The sequence below is a fragment of the Schistocerca serialis genome, chromosome 2, assembly GCF_023864345.2.
Source record: "Schistocerca serialis cubense isolate TAMUIC-IGC-003099 chromosome 2, iqSchSeri2.2, whole genome shotgun sequence".
Lineage (NCBI taxonomy): Eukaryota > Metazoa > Arthropoda > Insecta > Orthoptera > Acrididae > Schistocerca > Schistocerca serialis.
Genome location: NC_064639.1, coordinates 1140568426 through 1140585681, shown reverse-complemented (window position 1 = coordinate 1140585681; position 17256 = coordinate 1140568426). Strand labels below are relative to the sequence as shown.

The following is a 17256-nucleotide window of genomic DNA, read 5'->3' as shown; positions in this document are numbered from 1 at the left end:
CTAAGGACATCACAAACATCCATGCCCGAGGCAGGATTCGAACCTGCGACCGTAGCGGTCTTGGGGTTCCAGACTGCAGCGCCTTTAACCGCACGGCCACTTCGGCCGGCTGCATTATTTGACTTCAGGATTGTATACAATAGTGGCATTATTGCTGGAGCAACGGAAATTAGTGCTAAAATGTAAATGGAAAACAGAGAATGTGAGCGAGGTGCGACGACATTGGAAAGTTGAATTTGAAAAACCTCCACGAACAATGGTAAGAATTACAAGATTTGGTTTCGTCTGGTTCTGTTTTGTTTTAGGGCGCAAAAAACAACTGGGGTCATACGCGCCCAAGTCAAAACTATAGAACACGAAGACAGAGAGCATTTAAAATATGACTATACGTCAGTCCCAACTGACATCGTAGAAGACAGCTAAAAACAGGGACGTGGGAAAGGGGCTAAAAAAGACACCATACAGAAACGGAGGTCCAGAACTAAAAATTAAATGGCCTTCACCATATTGCTTTGCGGATAAAAAGTAAAACGGAATCCGAGATAAGCTCGACGTGGAAGGAACGGTGCAGGATATGCAGAAGAGACATTGCGGAAGAAAGAGACGTTCGATTGTTGGTTGGGTTGTTTGGGGGAGGGGACCTAACAGCGAGGTCATCGGTCTCATCGGATTAGGGAAGGATGGGGAAGGAACTCGGCCGTGCCCTTTCAAAGGAACCATCCTAGCATTTGCCTGGAGCGATGTAGGGAAATCACGGGAAACCTAAATCAGGATGGCCGGACGCGGGATTGAACCGTCGTTCTCCCGAATGCGAGTCCAGTGTGCTAACCACTGCGCCACCTCGCTCGGTGAGACGTTCGACAGACAACGAAAGTGTTGATGCAGTGATCTAGATGTACACACATCACGCGAAGAAATCCGAGGCAATGTCCTTGTGGGACTGGGATCTGTAAAAAACAATGTTCATAGAATTTTTCAGGCTCAGAAATTTAAGTCTTACACTGTAAGACTTCTCATGCTCTTGTAGAGGATGGTCACGACAGGAGAAGTGAATTTTGTGAGTGGCTCACTAAGATATGCGAAGAAGATCAATGTTTCCCAGATCTAGTTGTTTGGTTGGATAAAGCGACCTTTAAACTTTACGGAAGAATTAGTCGTCACAACTGCGTGTACTGGACCAGTGAGAACCCATACATAAAAGAGGAAATGCATGTTAATCTACAAGGAGTATTAGTCTAGTGCAGTCTGTCTTCTAATGGCTTAATCGAGCAGTACTTCTTTGAAAACAATTTCACAGGTGACTCTTACCTAGTAATGTCACGTATGGTAACTCCTGGTCATCACGACTTTTTTGAAACTGTAGATGGTTACTTTCAACAGGGTGGGGCGCCACCTCACTTTCATATTGATGTGAGGGCATTTCTCAATCGTACATGGCCTGCCAGATGGATAGGACTACGAACTCCACTAGACTTCTGTCTGTGGGGTACTCTCAAGAACACAGTTTACACTGCAAGACCACTGTCACTGAATGGTCTTAAAGGGCGAATTGAGAAAGCCTGTTATTGTGGCGGAAGGTGGCCATTTTGAACATTTAACATGTTAATTGGACCTTAAGGTACACCACAAACATTGTACTGTATCTTATTTCCTTTAATGAAAGAGATATTCAGTTTGAATGAGTGTATACATTACTTTGGCACACCCTGTAGTTTTAATCTTATTCTTTCTTGGTTTTCCATTCGTATATTTCACTCTTGGTACTCGTACTTTACAGCTTCCATCAATTTATTTGAGAATTTCAACATCTTGTACCACTGTACGTTGTAAAGTAAGAGCCTACGGAATACCAGACCAGCTGTATGGCTGGATTGAAGAGTTTTCAGCAAACAGAACACAGCATGTTGTTGTCAATGGAGAGACGTCTACAGACGTTAAAGTAACCTCTGGCGTGCCACAGGGGAGTGTTATGGGACCATTGCTTTTCACAATATATATAAATGACCTAGTAGATAGCGTCGGAAGTTCCATGAGGCTTTTCGCGGATGATGCTGTAGTATACAAAGAAGTTGCAGCATTAGAAAATTGCAGCGAAATGCAGGAAGACCTGCAGCGGATAGGCACTTGGTGCAGGGAGTGGCAACTGACCCTTAACAAAGATAAATGTAATGTATTGCGAATACATAGAAAGAAGGATCCTTTATTGTATGATTATATGATAGCGGAACAAACACTGGTAGCAGTTACTTCTGTAAGATGTCTGGGAGTATGCGTGCGGAACGATTTCAAGTGGAATGACCATACAAAATTAATTGTTCATAAGGAGGGTGCCAGGTTGAGATTCATTGGGAGAGTCCTTAGAAAATGTAGTCCATCAACAAAGGAGGTGGCTTACAAAACACTCGTTCCACCTATACTTAAGCATTGCTCATCAGTGTGGGATCCGTACCAGGTCGGGTTGACAGAGGAGATAGAGAAGATCCAAAGAAGACCGGCGCGTTTCGTCACAGGGTTATTTGGTAAGCGTGATAGCGTTACGGAGATGTGTAGCAAACTCAAGTGGCAGACCCTGCAAGAAAGGCGCTCTGCATCGGGTGGAGCTTGCCGTCCAGGTTCAAAAATAGTTCAAATGGCTCTGAGCAATATGGGACTTAAATACTAAGGTCATCAGTCCCCTAGAACTTAGAACAACTTAAACCTAACTTACCTAAGGACATCACATACATCCATGCCCGAGGCAGGATTCGAACCTGCGGTCGTAGCGGTCGCGCGGTTCCAGACTGTAGCGCCTAGAACCGCTCGGCCATCCCGGCCGGTACTGTCCAGGTTTCGAGAGGGTACGCTTCTGGATGAGGTATCGAATATATTGTATCCCCCTACTTATACCTCCCGAGGAGATCACGAATGTAAAATTAGAGAGATTCGAGCGCGCACGGAGGCTTTCCGGCAGTCGTTCTTCCCGCGAAGCATACGCGACTGGAACAGGAAAGGGAGTTAATGACAGTGGCACGTAAAGTGCCCTCCGCCACACCCCGTTGGGTGTCTTGCGCAGTATAAATGTAGATGTAGATGTAAAGCCCTTCATGTCGACAAATCCTATAAGAATGTCTTGTTGTTGTTGTTGTTGTGGTCTTCAGTCCTGAGACTGGTTTGATGCAGCTCTCCATACTACTCTATCCTGTGCAAGCTTCTTCATCTCCCAGTACCTACTGCAACGTACATCCTTTTGAATCTGCTTAGTGTATTCATCTCTTGGTCGCCCTCTACCATTTTTACCCTCCACGCTGCCCTCCAATACTAAGTTGGTGATCCCTTGATGCCTCAGAACATGTCCTATCAACCGATCCCTTCTTCTAGTCAAGTTGTGCCACAAACTTCTCTTCTCCCCAATTCTATTCAATACCTCCTCATTAGTTATGTGATCTACCCATCTAATCTTCAGCATTCTTCTGTAGCACCACATTTCGAAAGCTTCTATTCTCTTCTTGTCTAAACTATTTATCATCCTCGTTTCGCTTCCATACATGGCTACACTCCATACAAATACTTTCAGAAACGACTTCCTGACACTTCAATCTATACTCGATGTTAACAAATGTCTCTTCTTCCTTTGCCATTGCCAGTCTACATTTTATATCCTCTCTACTTCGACCATCATCAGTTATTTTGCTCCCCAGATAGCAAAACTCATTTACTACTTTATGTATATCATTTCCTAATCTAATTCCCTCAGAATCATCCTACTTAATTCGACTACATTCCATTATCCTCGTTTTGCTTTTGTTGATGTTTATCTTATATCCTCCTTTCAAGACACTATCCATTCTGTTCAACTGCTCTTCCAACTCCTTTGCTGTCTCTGACAGAATTACAATGTCATCGGCGAACCTCAAAGTTTTTATTTCTTCTCCATGGACTTTAATACCTACTCCGAATTTTTCTTTTATTTCCTTCACTGCTTGCTCAATATACAGATTGAATAACATCGGGGAAAGGCTACAATTCTGTCTCAGACCCTTCCCAACCACTGCTTCCCTTTCATGTCCCTCGACTCTTGTAACTGCCATCTGGTTTCTGTACAAATTGTAAATAGCCTTTCGCTACCTGTATTTTACCCCTGCCACCTTTAGAATTTGAAAGAGAGTATTCCAGTCAACATTCTCGAAAGCTTACTCTAGTCTACAAATGCTAGAAACGTAGGTTTGCCTTTCCTTAATCTTTCTTCTAAGATAAGTCGTAGGGTCCGTATTGCCTCACGTGTTCCAACATTTCTACGGAATCCAAACTGATCTTCCCCGAGGTCGGCTTTTACTAGTTTTTCCATTCGTCTGTAAAGAATTCGCGTTATTATTTTGCAGTTGTGGCTTATTAAACTGATAGTTCGGTAATTTTCACATCTGTCAACACTTGCTTTCTTTGGGATTGGAATTATTATATTCTTGCTCACCAGGTGGTAGAGGTTTGTCAGGACTGGCTCTCCCAAGGCCGTCAGTAGTTCTAATGGAATGTTTTCTACTCCGGGTGCCTTGTTTCGACTCAGGTCTTTCAGTGCTCTGTCAAATTCTCCAGTAATGTTTTAATATTCTAAATGTCTTACTTGCACTAGCAAGAGTGACAGCAAAATCGCCTCTCTTGCGCATTTATCTTTCCTAAAGACATACCGATTGTCATCTACCGGAGCCCAAGTAAGAGGTGCCCAGACTAAGAACGGGTATTTCGGATATGTTCGCACCGTAACACATTGCTACCTAAAATTTTGTTCTACAATTGATCAAGCACGAGCGCTTGGCTTCCCGCAGGGTCAGACACGGTGGCTCCCCGTAATTACTGTGTTTTGATTTCGCCGGCCGCCACAAAGCTGGGCCGCGGGTACACACAGTGGCTACCCCGCGGGCGAGTCGGAGCAGAGTGCATCGTCAACAATGAGCGCGAGAGCCGCGCATGCGCAGAGCGGGCCGAGGCCGCGGGCAGGCGGCGGCTGGGAGGCTGTTGGCGCGCCGTCAGTCTGCTGTGCGCGCGCACCCCGGCCTCACCGTTCCATCGGCGCGACCTCCGTCTGACGAGTGCGTCTCCACGAGTCCGCCGGTGACACTTTGCAGGCGTCGAACCGCGGAATATGACAGCAGTCGCCTCTTGGTAGCCGCGCCTTACCAGTAGCCACGACAACGTTTTCCGAACGCTAACGCCCCGCTGTCAGGATGACGTCAACCATGGACCTCGAGGAGATCACCAAGCTCGTCGACGGGATCTACAAGGTATGCAATCACCAGCGAATTCTTTCGTCCTTCTAAACTGGAGCGTCCTAGGTATCTTCAGCCGATCCACCGACTAGGCAACAATTGTTGCAGTTTGCATCGTTGAGACCGAACTGAGGTCATAGGCGCGATGACGCCAGACTAGTGGCACCGTCGAATTTCATATGTTGCTTAGTAAACAGTGTTCCTTACGATACGGTTGACAGTTGAATCTGATGATCATCAGCACATGTAGATACAATGGAAACTAATCGAATTAGAAGGCAAAGAGGGGCGTGTCTGCTTGTTTCTCAGGCTGGGCGACTTGTGACATGACTGTACCATAATCGTCCGTTATAAGTGTCAATAGCTACATAGGATTGTGCATAAACAGTGGTTTGATAAAGGCGCAAGACGTTAAAATTACTGAAAGTATGTGACTCGTGTGAATAAGAGTAAAGTGGAAAAAGGTGTTAAAGATGCCCAGTGGATGTGCCAAACGAGACTTTGTCAACACATTCACGAGCTGTACATACACAAAATCAAATCCATTCCCATCTATTCGTAGCATGTTTGTTCTCAGTAGCCTGTGTAATAATCATATGGTTTACGAATTCATCTTTCGCGAACTATACGTCAAACACATTTCTCTTGTTGTTCGAGAAGGCGTAAGTGGCGACCTATCTGCAGTCTCCTGTACATTCACTGTTACAAGCTTCACTGCCATTATAGAAACTGCTCATTCTCGTTCCTCGGAGTACTGAGCGTGAATTTCGTGCCTCGCTGTGTAAATCGTGCAGCTGAGTGTAGATATGTGATGCTTTCCTTTGTGAAAGATTAACCAGTTCCTGGCAGAGACGACCAGTACTGTAAATATAGAAGTCACCACTGGTGATATTTTAGCACCTAAAAACGGAAACGCGCCGGTAAATTCTTTCCTTATTTCCTCTATTTTCGTTTTTTTGGCACTGTGGTACTATTCATCGATGATCATTTCATTTACTTTTTAACTGCCTAACAATGGCACACTTCATTACTCTACTTTATTTCGTGCCAGACTAGCAAAGTGGTGTGTGGTAGTTTAATGTACGTGGTCCTCCGATGGCACGATTGAAGCATCGATTTCACAGTTACTGTAGGTCAGGAACGAACTCTCCGTAACTAGTTACACGTAGAAACACTGAGAAAAAGCCTACCACCTAGATACCTATTCGTAATGGAGAAATGTACCTGATAATTAGTTGAGGAAACTAAATTTCAGTGCTCATTTTTTTTAATAAGCAGTTGAAGCCATTCCCGCAAACTTCGATGAGAAAGATGACGACCTTTTCACGTTTATAAAATAATCTTACATAGTCGCTGTGTATAAAACACACATTCATGCTTTTTGCTGCGCAAGGAGATACAAGGCGCCAATGAAACGGAGGTATTAGTCATTGAAATACAACGCGCTGATGAAACGGAGCTATTACTCATTCAGCTATATTCAGGTATGTGTTTCGGTTGCCTGTAAAGCAGAAATCATTGCCAGAAAATCGTTTCTGCAGGAATTTAAAACTTAGTTACGTAATAATGACGCACCGAAATTTCGTTTCGATTCGGCTAAAATTTGTGCCAGGAGCGGTGAAAAAAACATCGCCCATGGAAATGATAATAACGGAAAATAGGGACAGATTGCAGTGGAATATAATCGACGTGGAATACAATCGACTTTAAAGTAATTGTAACTTTTCCATCGCCCGCAACCGATACTTTTTTCATGTAGACCAAAAAAAAAAAAGATAGAATACTTTGCATTGCAGAAAATGTCGTTTCTTACAGTAGTAACTGTCCCATTGATTGAGCAAATGGAATTTTTCCCTGTTTCTCGTGTGTCTGGCATTTCAGTGTTCGATTTGATACTATCAGAGGTCTCCTCACTGGCAAATGCTAAACTTGAGTCAGTGAAACGAAAACAAATGGTACAATTAACCAATTTTGTAAAATAAGTTGTTCGTTTCCGGTTTCTGAAAGCATTCCGATTCTGTGACTTAACAATACACGCTTTTAGGGACGCCGTGTACATTGTTATGACGTCAGTTGCTTAGGAATTGTGCCTGATACCCTGAAACCTATGGCAGAGTAGTGTGATCCGTTTTTGAAGAAAATGTTATGTAAAATCGTGAAATACTTTTTTTCTGCTCTTGCGCGAGGTACGTAACATTACCGTGGCCAAAATTATTTCAGCCTCCTGGATTTTATTTCGGTGGTACCACAAAGTAAATAATTTTTTGTAACTGCTTCGTTGTTGCGAGCCGTAGATTGCAATTTGTGTGTGGTACTGGCGTATCGTGAATAAATAAACGTGAACGACAATTTTTGATAATTATGACAATTAATGGTGTCCCAGGTGGACTGGTCAGTACTCGGGAATACGACAGGAACGGTCAATCCGTACCTTAAAAGCTATGAATATTTCTTCCCATATTTTGATATGAAGTAGTATGGACCAAAACAATAAAAAATTGTCAGGGAAACACAGGCTCTAGAGTGCATGCCTAAAGTGCCCATGTTAGGTAGAAGAGATGTGTTTCGCAGTAGCCAAGACGGACAAGTGCTTATAGCTCTTAAGGTGTGCAATTCAGAACCAACGTTTTTTCTTGCTTTGGTCTGTATTACCGCTTCCCAAAATGTGGAAAGCATAGAACTTGGCCGGACGTAGTGGCCGTGCGGTTCTAGGCGCTACAGTCTGGAACCGCGTGACCGCTACGGTCGCAGGTTCGAATCCTGCCTCGGGCATGGATGTATGTGATGTCCTTAGGTTAGTTAGGTTTAAGTAGTTCTAAGTTCTAGGGGACTGATGACCTGAGACGTTAAGTCCCATAGTGCTCAGAGCCATAGAACTAGACGAGGAAGAGATTTCTTTCGCGATATGGAATGATCGTTTCTGTTATATCTCTGACTGTTGATAGTTCCTCACGGGACACTCTGCACTACATACGGTGAACTCTTTCCTAAATCAGTCATTTTTCATTTATGACTTCCTGTCACTCAGCTGGTCGTTGTTTTCGATTAACCACTCCACCATCCGATAGTCAGCTCACTCTAGTGAGGTCGACATGTGCGTAATTCGATGACTCTAGCTTGTATTCTCCTAAATGCTTTATATGTTTATGACCCATGATTTTTCGTACTTCTTCCCGCTCCACTTACTTTGGATCAAGGGAAAATTATTTGAGTAACCGCCACGTGTTCTAACCTACGTCCTTACAGCTTTTGAGCGAAGTGGAGTGATAGAATTGTTTCATTGGTTCTTTCAGTTTGGACAACAATGTTTGAAGGAAAGGCCATCGTGATTTCTCCAGAGACTCTCCGCAGTTGTACAGTAAGGAAGACATGTACTGGCTAAAGCCTTAGTAGTGTGCTCTATTCTCATTTGATGACATGATGACGACATGAAACACTGAAGCAGTCTCATGAATCGTTCTCAGTAGAGCAGTCAACCTGGTGCGAGGATTGCCCGCGTGTGCTGCTCATTTGCTTCTTTCGAAGCCGACTGTGAAAGTATTGTGTTATCAAAATAGTCTCGACTGTCTGTATCGAGCTAAACGAGTAACTGCACGCATGCACTCCATAGGACGTTCCTTTGATTTTAAGGCTGGTCTAAGTAGATTCTCTCGCTTTTCCTTGTCACGTCTTACTACCATTATCTGAACCACTGCTAACAACAGTGCAAAGGACGATTAGGAAATTGGACCGCAACATGTCGGCCTAGGAAGCACAAATGACAAACCTACGGCTAACAGTTCTACCAGACGTCCCAAAAATCTAATTCTATGCACAAGTTCGGCAAAAATTCAGACTTTTAGTTTAAGCTATAACGTACAACAGAAACACAAGAATGTAGGACTATTTCCGCAGCAGAAGATAAAATCGAAGAAATAGATCTCTAGGCTCGTATGACACCGAAAATGAAAGATACTTTGATTTCTTGAAAGTATGTGTGCATTAGTGTTCCATACGAGCTGCTATTCAAAGCTCTCTATAAAATCGAAGAGATGTGAATGAGCGTCACGTCGTCCTTAGATTTTCGTTAGGAAAAGGCCTAATTGGAAAAGCAGAACGGCAATATTGTACAGTATTTTTCATAGTTTCTATAAATCACTTTAATGCAACTTGCAGACACTGCTGGTATTGATGTATCACTTGTGGCCACTATAATGTCAACAATGAAGGTTGCTAGAATCATATTCTGACATCTTAGCGAAAACAAGGGAATTTCACCATAAGGGTATGCGAGGGCAATCTTGCACATATTTGACTTTCCAGTTCGCTTCTATATATTTGTCAGTAGTCATCGACTCTGACATCACTGTTTCACTAGACATGCTCCGTTCGTAGGTGATCAGTCAAACCGCAATATTTAATGGTAAGGAGAAAATGACGTGCTTCGAGAGACATCTGGATGGACTGTCAGTTTCGAGTGTGTGTTTGACGGGGGAAGGAGGGGGGATTGTAGATGTGTGGACGTCTTGTTGGAAGGTGGAGGGGCGGTAAACGTCCAATCAGAAACAAGGTCATTATAGACGGAAGAAAATGTCCGTGACCTTGTTATAGGACTCAACCGGGGATCTGCTTGAATCATGTTTGCCTGAAGCAGACAGACAGGCAACCAGGGTGTGAATTGTTCTCTTCCGAAATTACCTTAATGGCATCATGTTATTGGCCATTTAACCTTATATGATCGATAACTGTCCTTAATAGAGACTATTCAGTTTAAAAAAAATAAGTAAATGAATGAATGAACGGATAGATAAATGGTTCAAATGGGTCTGAGCACTATGGGACTTAACTACTGAGGTCATCAGTCCCCTAGAACCTAGAACTACTTAAACCTGACTAACCTAAGGACATCACACACATCCATGCCCGACGCAGGATTCGAACCTGCGACCGTAGCGGTCACGCGGTTCCAAACTGACGCGCTTAGAACCGCACGGCCACACCGGCCGGCACGGATAGATAAATGGAATATAATTGAAGTAACTCCAAATATCGTTTATGTTGTGTCTAGACAAGACAGCCTAGACACAATGAGAGGAAGCCGAAAGGCACGCGCTTAAACTCACGCAGGCTGGCGTGAGGTCTGAAACAGGATACGTAATGAATGCTATAAAGAAAAGTACGTAGCTTCTGGAATACTTAACTTTAATCCACATTTGTAGAACATCGCTCTTGATGATACATTAATAGAATCTCAATATCAATTGAATACGGCGCCTTGCTAGGTCGTAGCAAATGTAGCTGAAGGCTATGCTAACTATCGTCTCGGCAAATGAGAGCGTATTTGTCAGTAATCCATCTCAGGCAAAGTCGGCTGTACAACTGGGGCGAGTGCCAGGACGTCTCTCTAGACCTGCCGTGTGGTGGCGCTCGGTCTGCAATCACTGATAGTGGCGACATGCGGGTCCGACGTATACTATTGGACCGCGGCCGATTTAAATGCTACCACCTAGCAAGTGTGGTGTCTGGCGGTGACACCACAGTTTCCATAAGACTTCGGTGATGATTTCATATTTGAAAAAATGATTTAAAGATAGAAGTAGTAGAGAAAGCTGTTATGATCTTTCAAAGAAAAACTACATCCAGTAAATGGATAGATGTACTGCAACAGAATGCCGAATGTTGTTTAATTTCCACGATAATGATTTCTTACCTGAAAAATAAATAAATGTAGAAGGAAAAGGAGAAGTATAAAAAGATAATAGTGATCGTGCAAGGAAAAGCTACACCGAGTAAACAATCTGCAGGTGTAATACAAATATTACCCTCCTCACTCTACATTCATCAATAACGCCGTTCATTGGGGAACACAGATTATGATCAAAACAGCGAACGATCTAGCACTCTTTCGCTGTGTCCTTATATTATTTTGTCACAGAATAAGCGAGACTGCTCGTATCACTAAGGGACTATCTGTTGAAGCGTAATAGCCGGCCGGTGTGGCCGCGTGGTTCTAGGCGCTTCAGTCTTGAACCGCGTGACCGCTACGGTCGCAGGTTCGAATCCTGCCTCGTGCATACATGTGTGTGCTGGCCTTAGGTTAGTTAGGTTTAAGTAGTTCTAAGTTCTAGGGGACTGATGACCACAGATGTTAAGTCCCATAGTGCTCAGAGCCATTTGAAGCGTGATAATTTCCGACCTGAAACTATGTCCTTGCGCTCGTACCAGAGTGATTAAAAATGACTCCTCGGAATGAAAGTTCGGTAAGGAGGACTGACACGAAAAAGATGACACGGATGCTGCAAGTTTCTGAACTTCGAAAAAGTGAAATATTTGATAAAACAGCTGTGGTTACGCTGTTAGTCGATGTGGGATGGTAGTATTGTCAGCACTATGGTGTAATTAAGAGTTAAACCTAAGACGCTCTAAATAACCGAATAGGTGCTCTTAGAGAGATTCTGGCATTTAGAAATATTAGATTTTTTTTTTTGAGTCATCAATCTTCCGACTTGTTTAATACGATCCCCCATGAATTCCTCTCTGCCAACCTTTTCATCTCAGAGTAGCAGTGGCAACCTACTGCCTCAATTATTTGCTGGCAGTATTCTACAGTTTTTAACCTGTACTTTGAGCTGTTTAGTGATAACAATCACGTAAGATCGATCTGTCATTTTATTCATATCTGAAACTTTAAAGGCAGATATGTGCTATCAGTTTCCACCGTACCTCTTTTAGAACGCAACAGTCCTAATGAGCACCAATCTACGGTTGTTTGCTGACGATGCCGTGATGTAAAAAAATGGCTCTGAGTACTATGGGACTTAACATCTGTGGTGATCAGTCCCCTAGAACTTAGAACTACTTAAACCTAAGGACACCACACACATCCATGCCCGAGGCAGGATTCGAACCTTCGACCGCAGTTATCATCAGTTGAGTGACTATAGGCAGATACAAGATGACTTAGACAAAAATTTTAAATGGTGTGATGAATGGCAGCTGTCTCTAAATATAGAAAAACGTAAGCTAATGCAGATGAGTTGGAAACAGTCCCTTATTGTTCGAATACATCATTAGTATTGCGCTACTTGACGCAGTAGGTCGATTAAATGTTTAGACGTAGCGTTGCAAATTGACACGAATTAGAGCGAACATGTAATGATTGTAATGGAATGTTCGACTTCGATTTCTGGGGAGAGTTTTAGTAAAGATTCGTTCATCTGCAAGGAAGATCACGTACACAACACTAGTGCGACACATTCTTGTTGTTCAGATAATCAAATGTGTTTGAATTCCTAAGGGACCAAACTGTTTAGGTCATCGGTCCTAGACTTACACACTAACTTATGCTAAGAACAACACACACACACACACACACACCCATGCCCGAGGGAGGACTCGCAATCCGTGACATGGCGCCTCAAACCACGCGGCCACTCCGCGCGGCACACATTCTTGAATACTGCTCGAATGTTTGGGATCCCCGTCAGATCGCATTAAAGGACGACATCGAAGCAGTTCAGGCGTGCTGCTAAATTTGTTACCAGTAGGCCCCACTAACACGCCAGTACTACGGAAATGCTGCGCGAACTGCAATGGGAATCGCTGGAGGGAGTGAAACGCTTTTTCCGAAGAGGGCTGTTGAGACCGCTTTGGGAACCGGCATTTGAAGCTGACTGCAGAACTACACTACAGACTTTTGTGACCTCTTCGTGACGTATTGCGTCCTGGCCCTTATCTCCGAATCTTCGACCGACGTTTCTTTCGTGATTATTCTGACGATTCGTCAGGGAAAGCACCACAGACGCTGACGCGACACAGTACAACAATACAGGGTGAATCTTTGAGAATGGTGGCTCCTCGTGCTGGCGAAACCTCAGAAAAAACTTTAACCGATCCTCAGATCCACAGACGAAAGGCAACCGGCAATTGTAAATGTACTTCACGCTACTTCTTTCCAATGTAGCATTCAGTGTTTGTTAAAGATTTAATGAATCGAGGGAACCATGGGCAATATTTCGAGCAAGTGCTACCAAGGTTCGATTCCCGGCGGGGTCAGGGATTTTCTCTGGCTCGTGATGACTGGGTGTTGTGTGATGTCCTTAGGTTAGTTAGGTGTAAGTAGTTCTAAGTTCTAGGGGACTGATGACCATAGATGTTAAGTCCCATAGTGCTCAAAGCCAGTTTTGCTACCAAGGTGCACTCGTATTAATGCAAGCGGATGATAAATAGCACTGTGCGTCCGCAGGGAGAAATAGTGTGATGTGCACTGCAAAGAGGGGGATTAACGGTGGGAATCAAACTGGATTATACCATTATTGTAGTCATTACTACTTTTAGCTGACAGTAAAGATTTCACACAATATTGTCTGAGAATACAGGGTGATGATAAGAGTCGAAATCATATAGAAGGTGGACGATCCTTAAATGTATATTTTCAGATAAGGAGCCAGTAATCAGAAAGGAATATATCTACCAACTCTTCAGTTAGCATTACATATGAGTAACATGTTTGTAAATAGCTTACAGTTCGTAACAAAATAAAAGTCTACGATATCGATGTCGGTCACTTTGCTTCAGAAGATAATACAGAATACGTTCAAGGGCAAGTTTGAACCACTTGCTTGCAGATATGTATAAAATGTGTGTGTGTGGTGCATCGGCTCTTAATAGCCGCAAAACCTAAGGGGCGTTGAAGTATAGAGAAAAGTTTCGAAGCTGGCGTCTTTCAAAGTGAAAGACAGTTTATTGCTATGGAAGGCAACGTTGTAGAAACTGGACCGTTCAAACGACAGGGATTAAATATGCCCATAGTTCTTGACAAAGAATTGTTCGAAAAGTACAATTTGAAGAAATGGTGTTGTACTGTCCCGGCGAAGATTCGTCGATAAAAGCTTGTCAACATGCGCTTGAAATGCACTATTCTAGGAATACACTGTTGCGAAGAAGTAAGTACACCCACATCAAACAACGTGCGTTAGCACCGATGCGAAAGTTCAGTTCCTTAAATGTAATGTATTGTTATGTATATATTAATCTAGCTATCTTCACTCTGAACAGCCGGCCGGAGTGGCCGTGCGGTTCTAGGCGCTGCAGTCTGGAACCGAGCGACCGCTACGGTCGCAGGTTCGAATCCTGCCTCGGGCATGGATGTGTGTGATGTCCTTAGGTTAGTTAGGTTTAATTAGTTCTAATTTCTAGGCGACTGATGACCTCAAAAGTTAAGTCGCATAGTGCTCAGAGCCAGTTGAGCCATTTGAACTCTTAACAACTGCTTGGGCTAAAATTGTTTGTAAGGCGTAAGTTATGTACACCAGTTAAAAAATCTAGATATTAATTTACTACAGTTAACTCCTTATCTCACGGTACACTAAAATGTCCCAAGCAGATCCTTAACAATGCAAAGTAGTTCATATCGGTGGTGGCGAGGTGGGATTTCTAGATGTGCACATCGCGCGAAATCTACAATTTTTATAAGTGTAATGCCACACAACGACCCCTACTTTTCTTTTTTTTTTGTGGTTTATCGGGAGAAATTACAAGTGCTTGCCTCGTTTAATTTGCATAACTGAGCAGACATGTCATGGATTTCAAATTCCATACGCCTCGCAGTAATAATTCATGGTGCACAAATTTGTTTATCAGTAACGGGTATAACAGCCTATTTCGAAGTGATTCTTTTTTAGCTGTCGCAGTTATTCTCCGTGAAGTGAGTAGCGAGAAAGAAAACAATACCGCTCGCGCGCCTTTCCTCGCAACACTTCCGTGTTTCCGCGCTGGGCGGCAGCTGGTGCAGAGGGCAAAAAGTACGGCGGCTCGTTCGAGCTCGACGCAGGAGCAGCGATGCCTAAATTTCTTCCTCATCGCGAGTAAGGGAAGCGTGAACTTTGAAACAGAATAACGGACTCCATATGGCAAAAACTTCAGTCTCCAGGGAAGGCTTGTTCCGTATGAAACAAAATTTTTACCCTCCATGTACCTCAGTGCGACGTATTCAGCCTCTTGTGTTAGGCTTCGCAGTATGAACTGAATGTATTGGGCTATCGTCACTCTTTCAATTTAAATTTTAAGTTAGTTACATGTGTCATAATCACGATAAAGCTGCGATGTGAATTATCTAGTTCCTTTAACAGCAAATATTATAAAAATATATATGAATGATTACTTGTTGACCATTTAATAACACGAATTTACTTCGGTTCTACACCGCGTATGTTGCATAACCAGAGTTGTCGCAGAGAAAGAAGTTTTAGCTGTTCTGTTTCTTTTTTCCTGTATGTTATTTAGTCTATTTTCTACCACACTGAATATGTAAAGAAAACGTTTGTTGTCTCTAAATTCAGTATACTGCAACGATGGATTTAGGAGTGAAGATAATTTTTTCAGGAAACGTGTTCTATAGTTTGGAAAGTAGGAAAAAGGCGCTAGAGGAGCTGAACGTCTGAGGATGAATGGTGATTCGGTGGCGAATTGAAGGTATGAGGATAGTTGTGTTTGGATAGCTGAGCCAGTAAGACCAGTGCCTGCAAAAGGCAAAGTTTGAAGTTCGAATCCCAGTCCGACTCACTGTTGTAATCTGCCAAAAAATATTAAATCAGTGTACACCCTAATGGAGAGTGAAAGATTTGTGTTAGAACAACTTTCATTTAAACTTGCGTATTGTGACTGTCCAAAACGGTTGAGGCTTTTGTGGCCACTTCGTGACCAACTGCCTCTGGACACGTGCCTCCGATTCTTCGATCGACGTTTCTTTCGTGATGCACCCGGTGTTTCGCCAGGGAAAGTATTTCAGACGTCGGCGTGACGAGGTACAGCAGTGGAGGATGAATCTTCTTTGAGACTGGTAGCGCCTCGTGCTGACGGAACTTCAGTAAAATCTTTAAACGAATGCTAGCCGAAGATCCTCAGACTAAAGGCAACAGGCAATTGCAGCTGTATTTACTATCGTCACTTTGTCTTTGACCCTAAAGATGGAAGAGACCTTTAATTTACCGATATCGATGTCGACGAATTTGGCATTTATTAATTTGGTCAAAGTAGATGGTAGTATTCACTGTATCTGCTTCTGCTTCTATGCTCTGCTAGCCACAAAACTGTTCGGGGGAGGGTACTTCGTATTAAAATCAGTCACTTGTTGTCCTATTACAGTTCTGCTTGGAACGTGTGAACTTGCGTCCATAGGGCCCCTAATGCCTTTCACTTATTGGCGTAATCCCTACTTGGGCTGTATGATGAATGATGGGCGACTGAAAGATACACTTTGTATGTATAAAGAATTAGGTTCCACCATTCATATACGCGATAGGCCTCCTCCAAAACATTCGTAAACTATAGAAAATGTCGTGTTAGTTACCGCATTCATTGTTCGTAGTTTACTTACATGAGTAATTTCAAGTAGGTGCTACGTTTGTGTTAATCGCTTACAATAGTTCATTCTGAATTAGCATTGGTTCCTGGAACTAACATTCAATGGACATTTTTACAATTTAATGTAGCTGACAGGGAAATACTTTAGTAAACGAGGTGCTGGGACTAATAAAGTGCCAGTTCACGAAAACATAACATTTGAACCAGAGAAGAAAATTTTATTTTTAAAATGGTGCTTTAAATAGTTAAGTGTTTCTTAAAGCTGAGAGACTCAAATGAATGAAACCAAATGGACAATACGATTTTACAATTAGAAACTGAAAAATTTAACTTGAGATATTAAGAGGTTGAGTTAGACCCACGCCTTGCCTCTGCTTCAGCACAGATTAAATATGTCACATTTTAACCATAAAGAGGGAAAAACATTACAATCAACAAGTTTTTCAATAATAATATGCCCAACATGACTGAGGATTTAGTTATCGCATCAGAGCGGGCAATGAGCTACTAGAAGATAAAAGGGCAGTGAATAAAAGGGCAATGATAAAAGAAGTACAAATAAAATTTAAAGGTCAACGCTCAGATATTTTAAACAACAAGTAGTAAAACTAACTCTGAGTAGCAAAGCCAGCAGAAATAATACTGATAAATTACAAACGGGGCTCGAATCCTA

At 42.8% G+C, this 17256-nt stretch overlaps 1 protein-coding gene across 1 annotated transcript in view; it reads left to right on the top strand.

Moving 5' to 3' along the window:
- Window positions 1–5015: 5015 nt before the first annotated feature.
- Window positions 5016–17256, top strand: part of LOC126456671 (brain-specific angiogenesis inhibitor 1-associated protein 2-like) — a 555769-nt gene continuing 543528 nt past the window's right edge. The window contains exon 1 of the mRNA XM_050092412.1: window positions 5016–5255. Coding sequence (XP_049948369.1) covers window positions 5199–5255 — 57 coding nt within the window. The 5' untranslated portion in view covers window positions 5016–5198. The remainder of the gene's footprint in view (window positions 5256–17256) is intronic.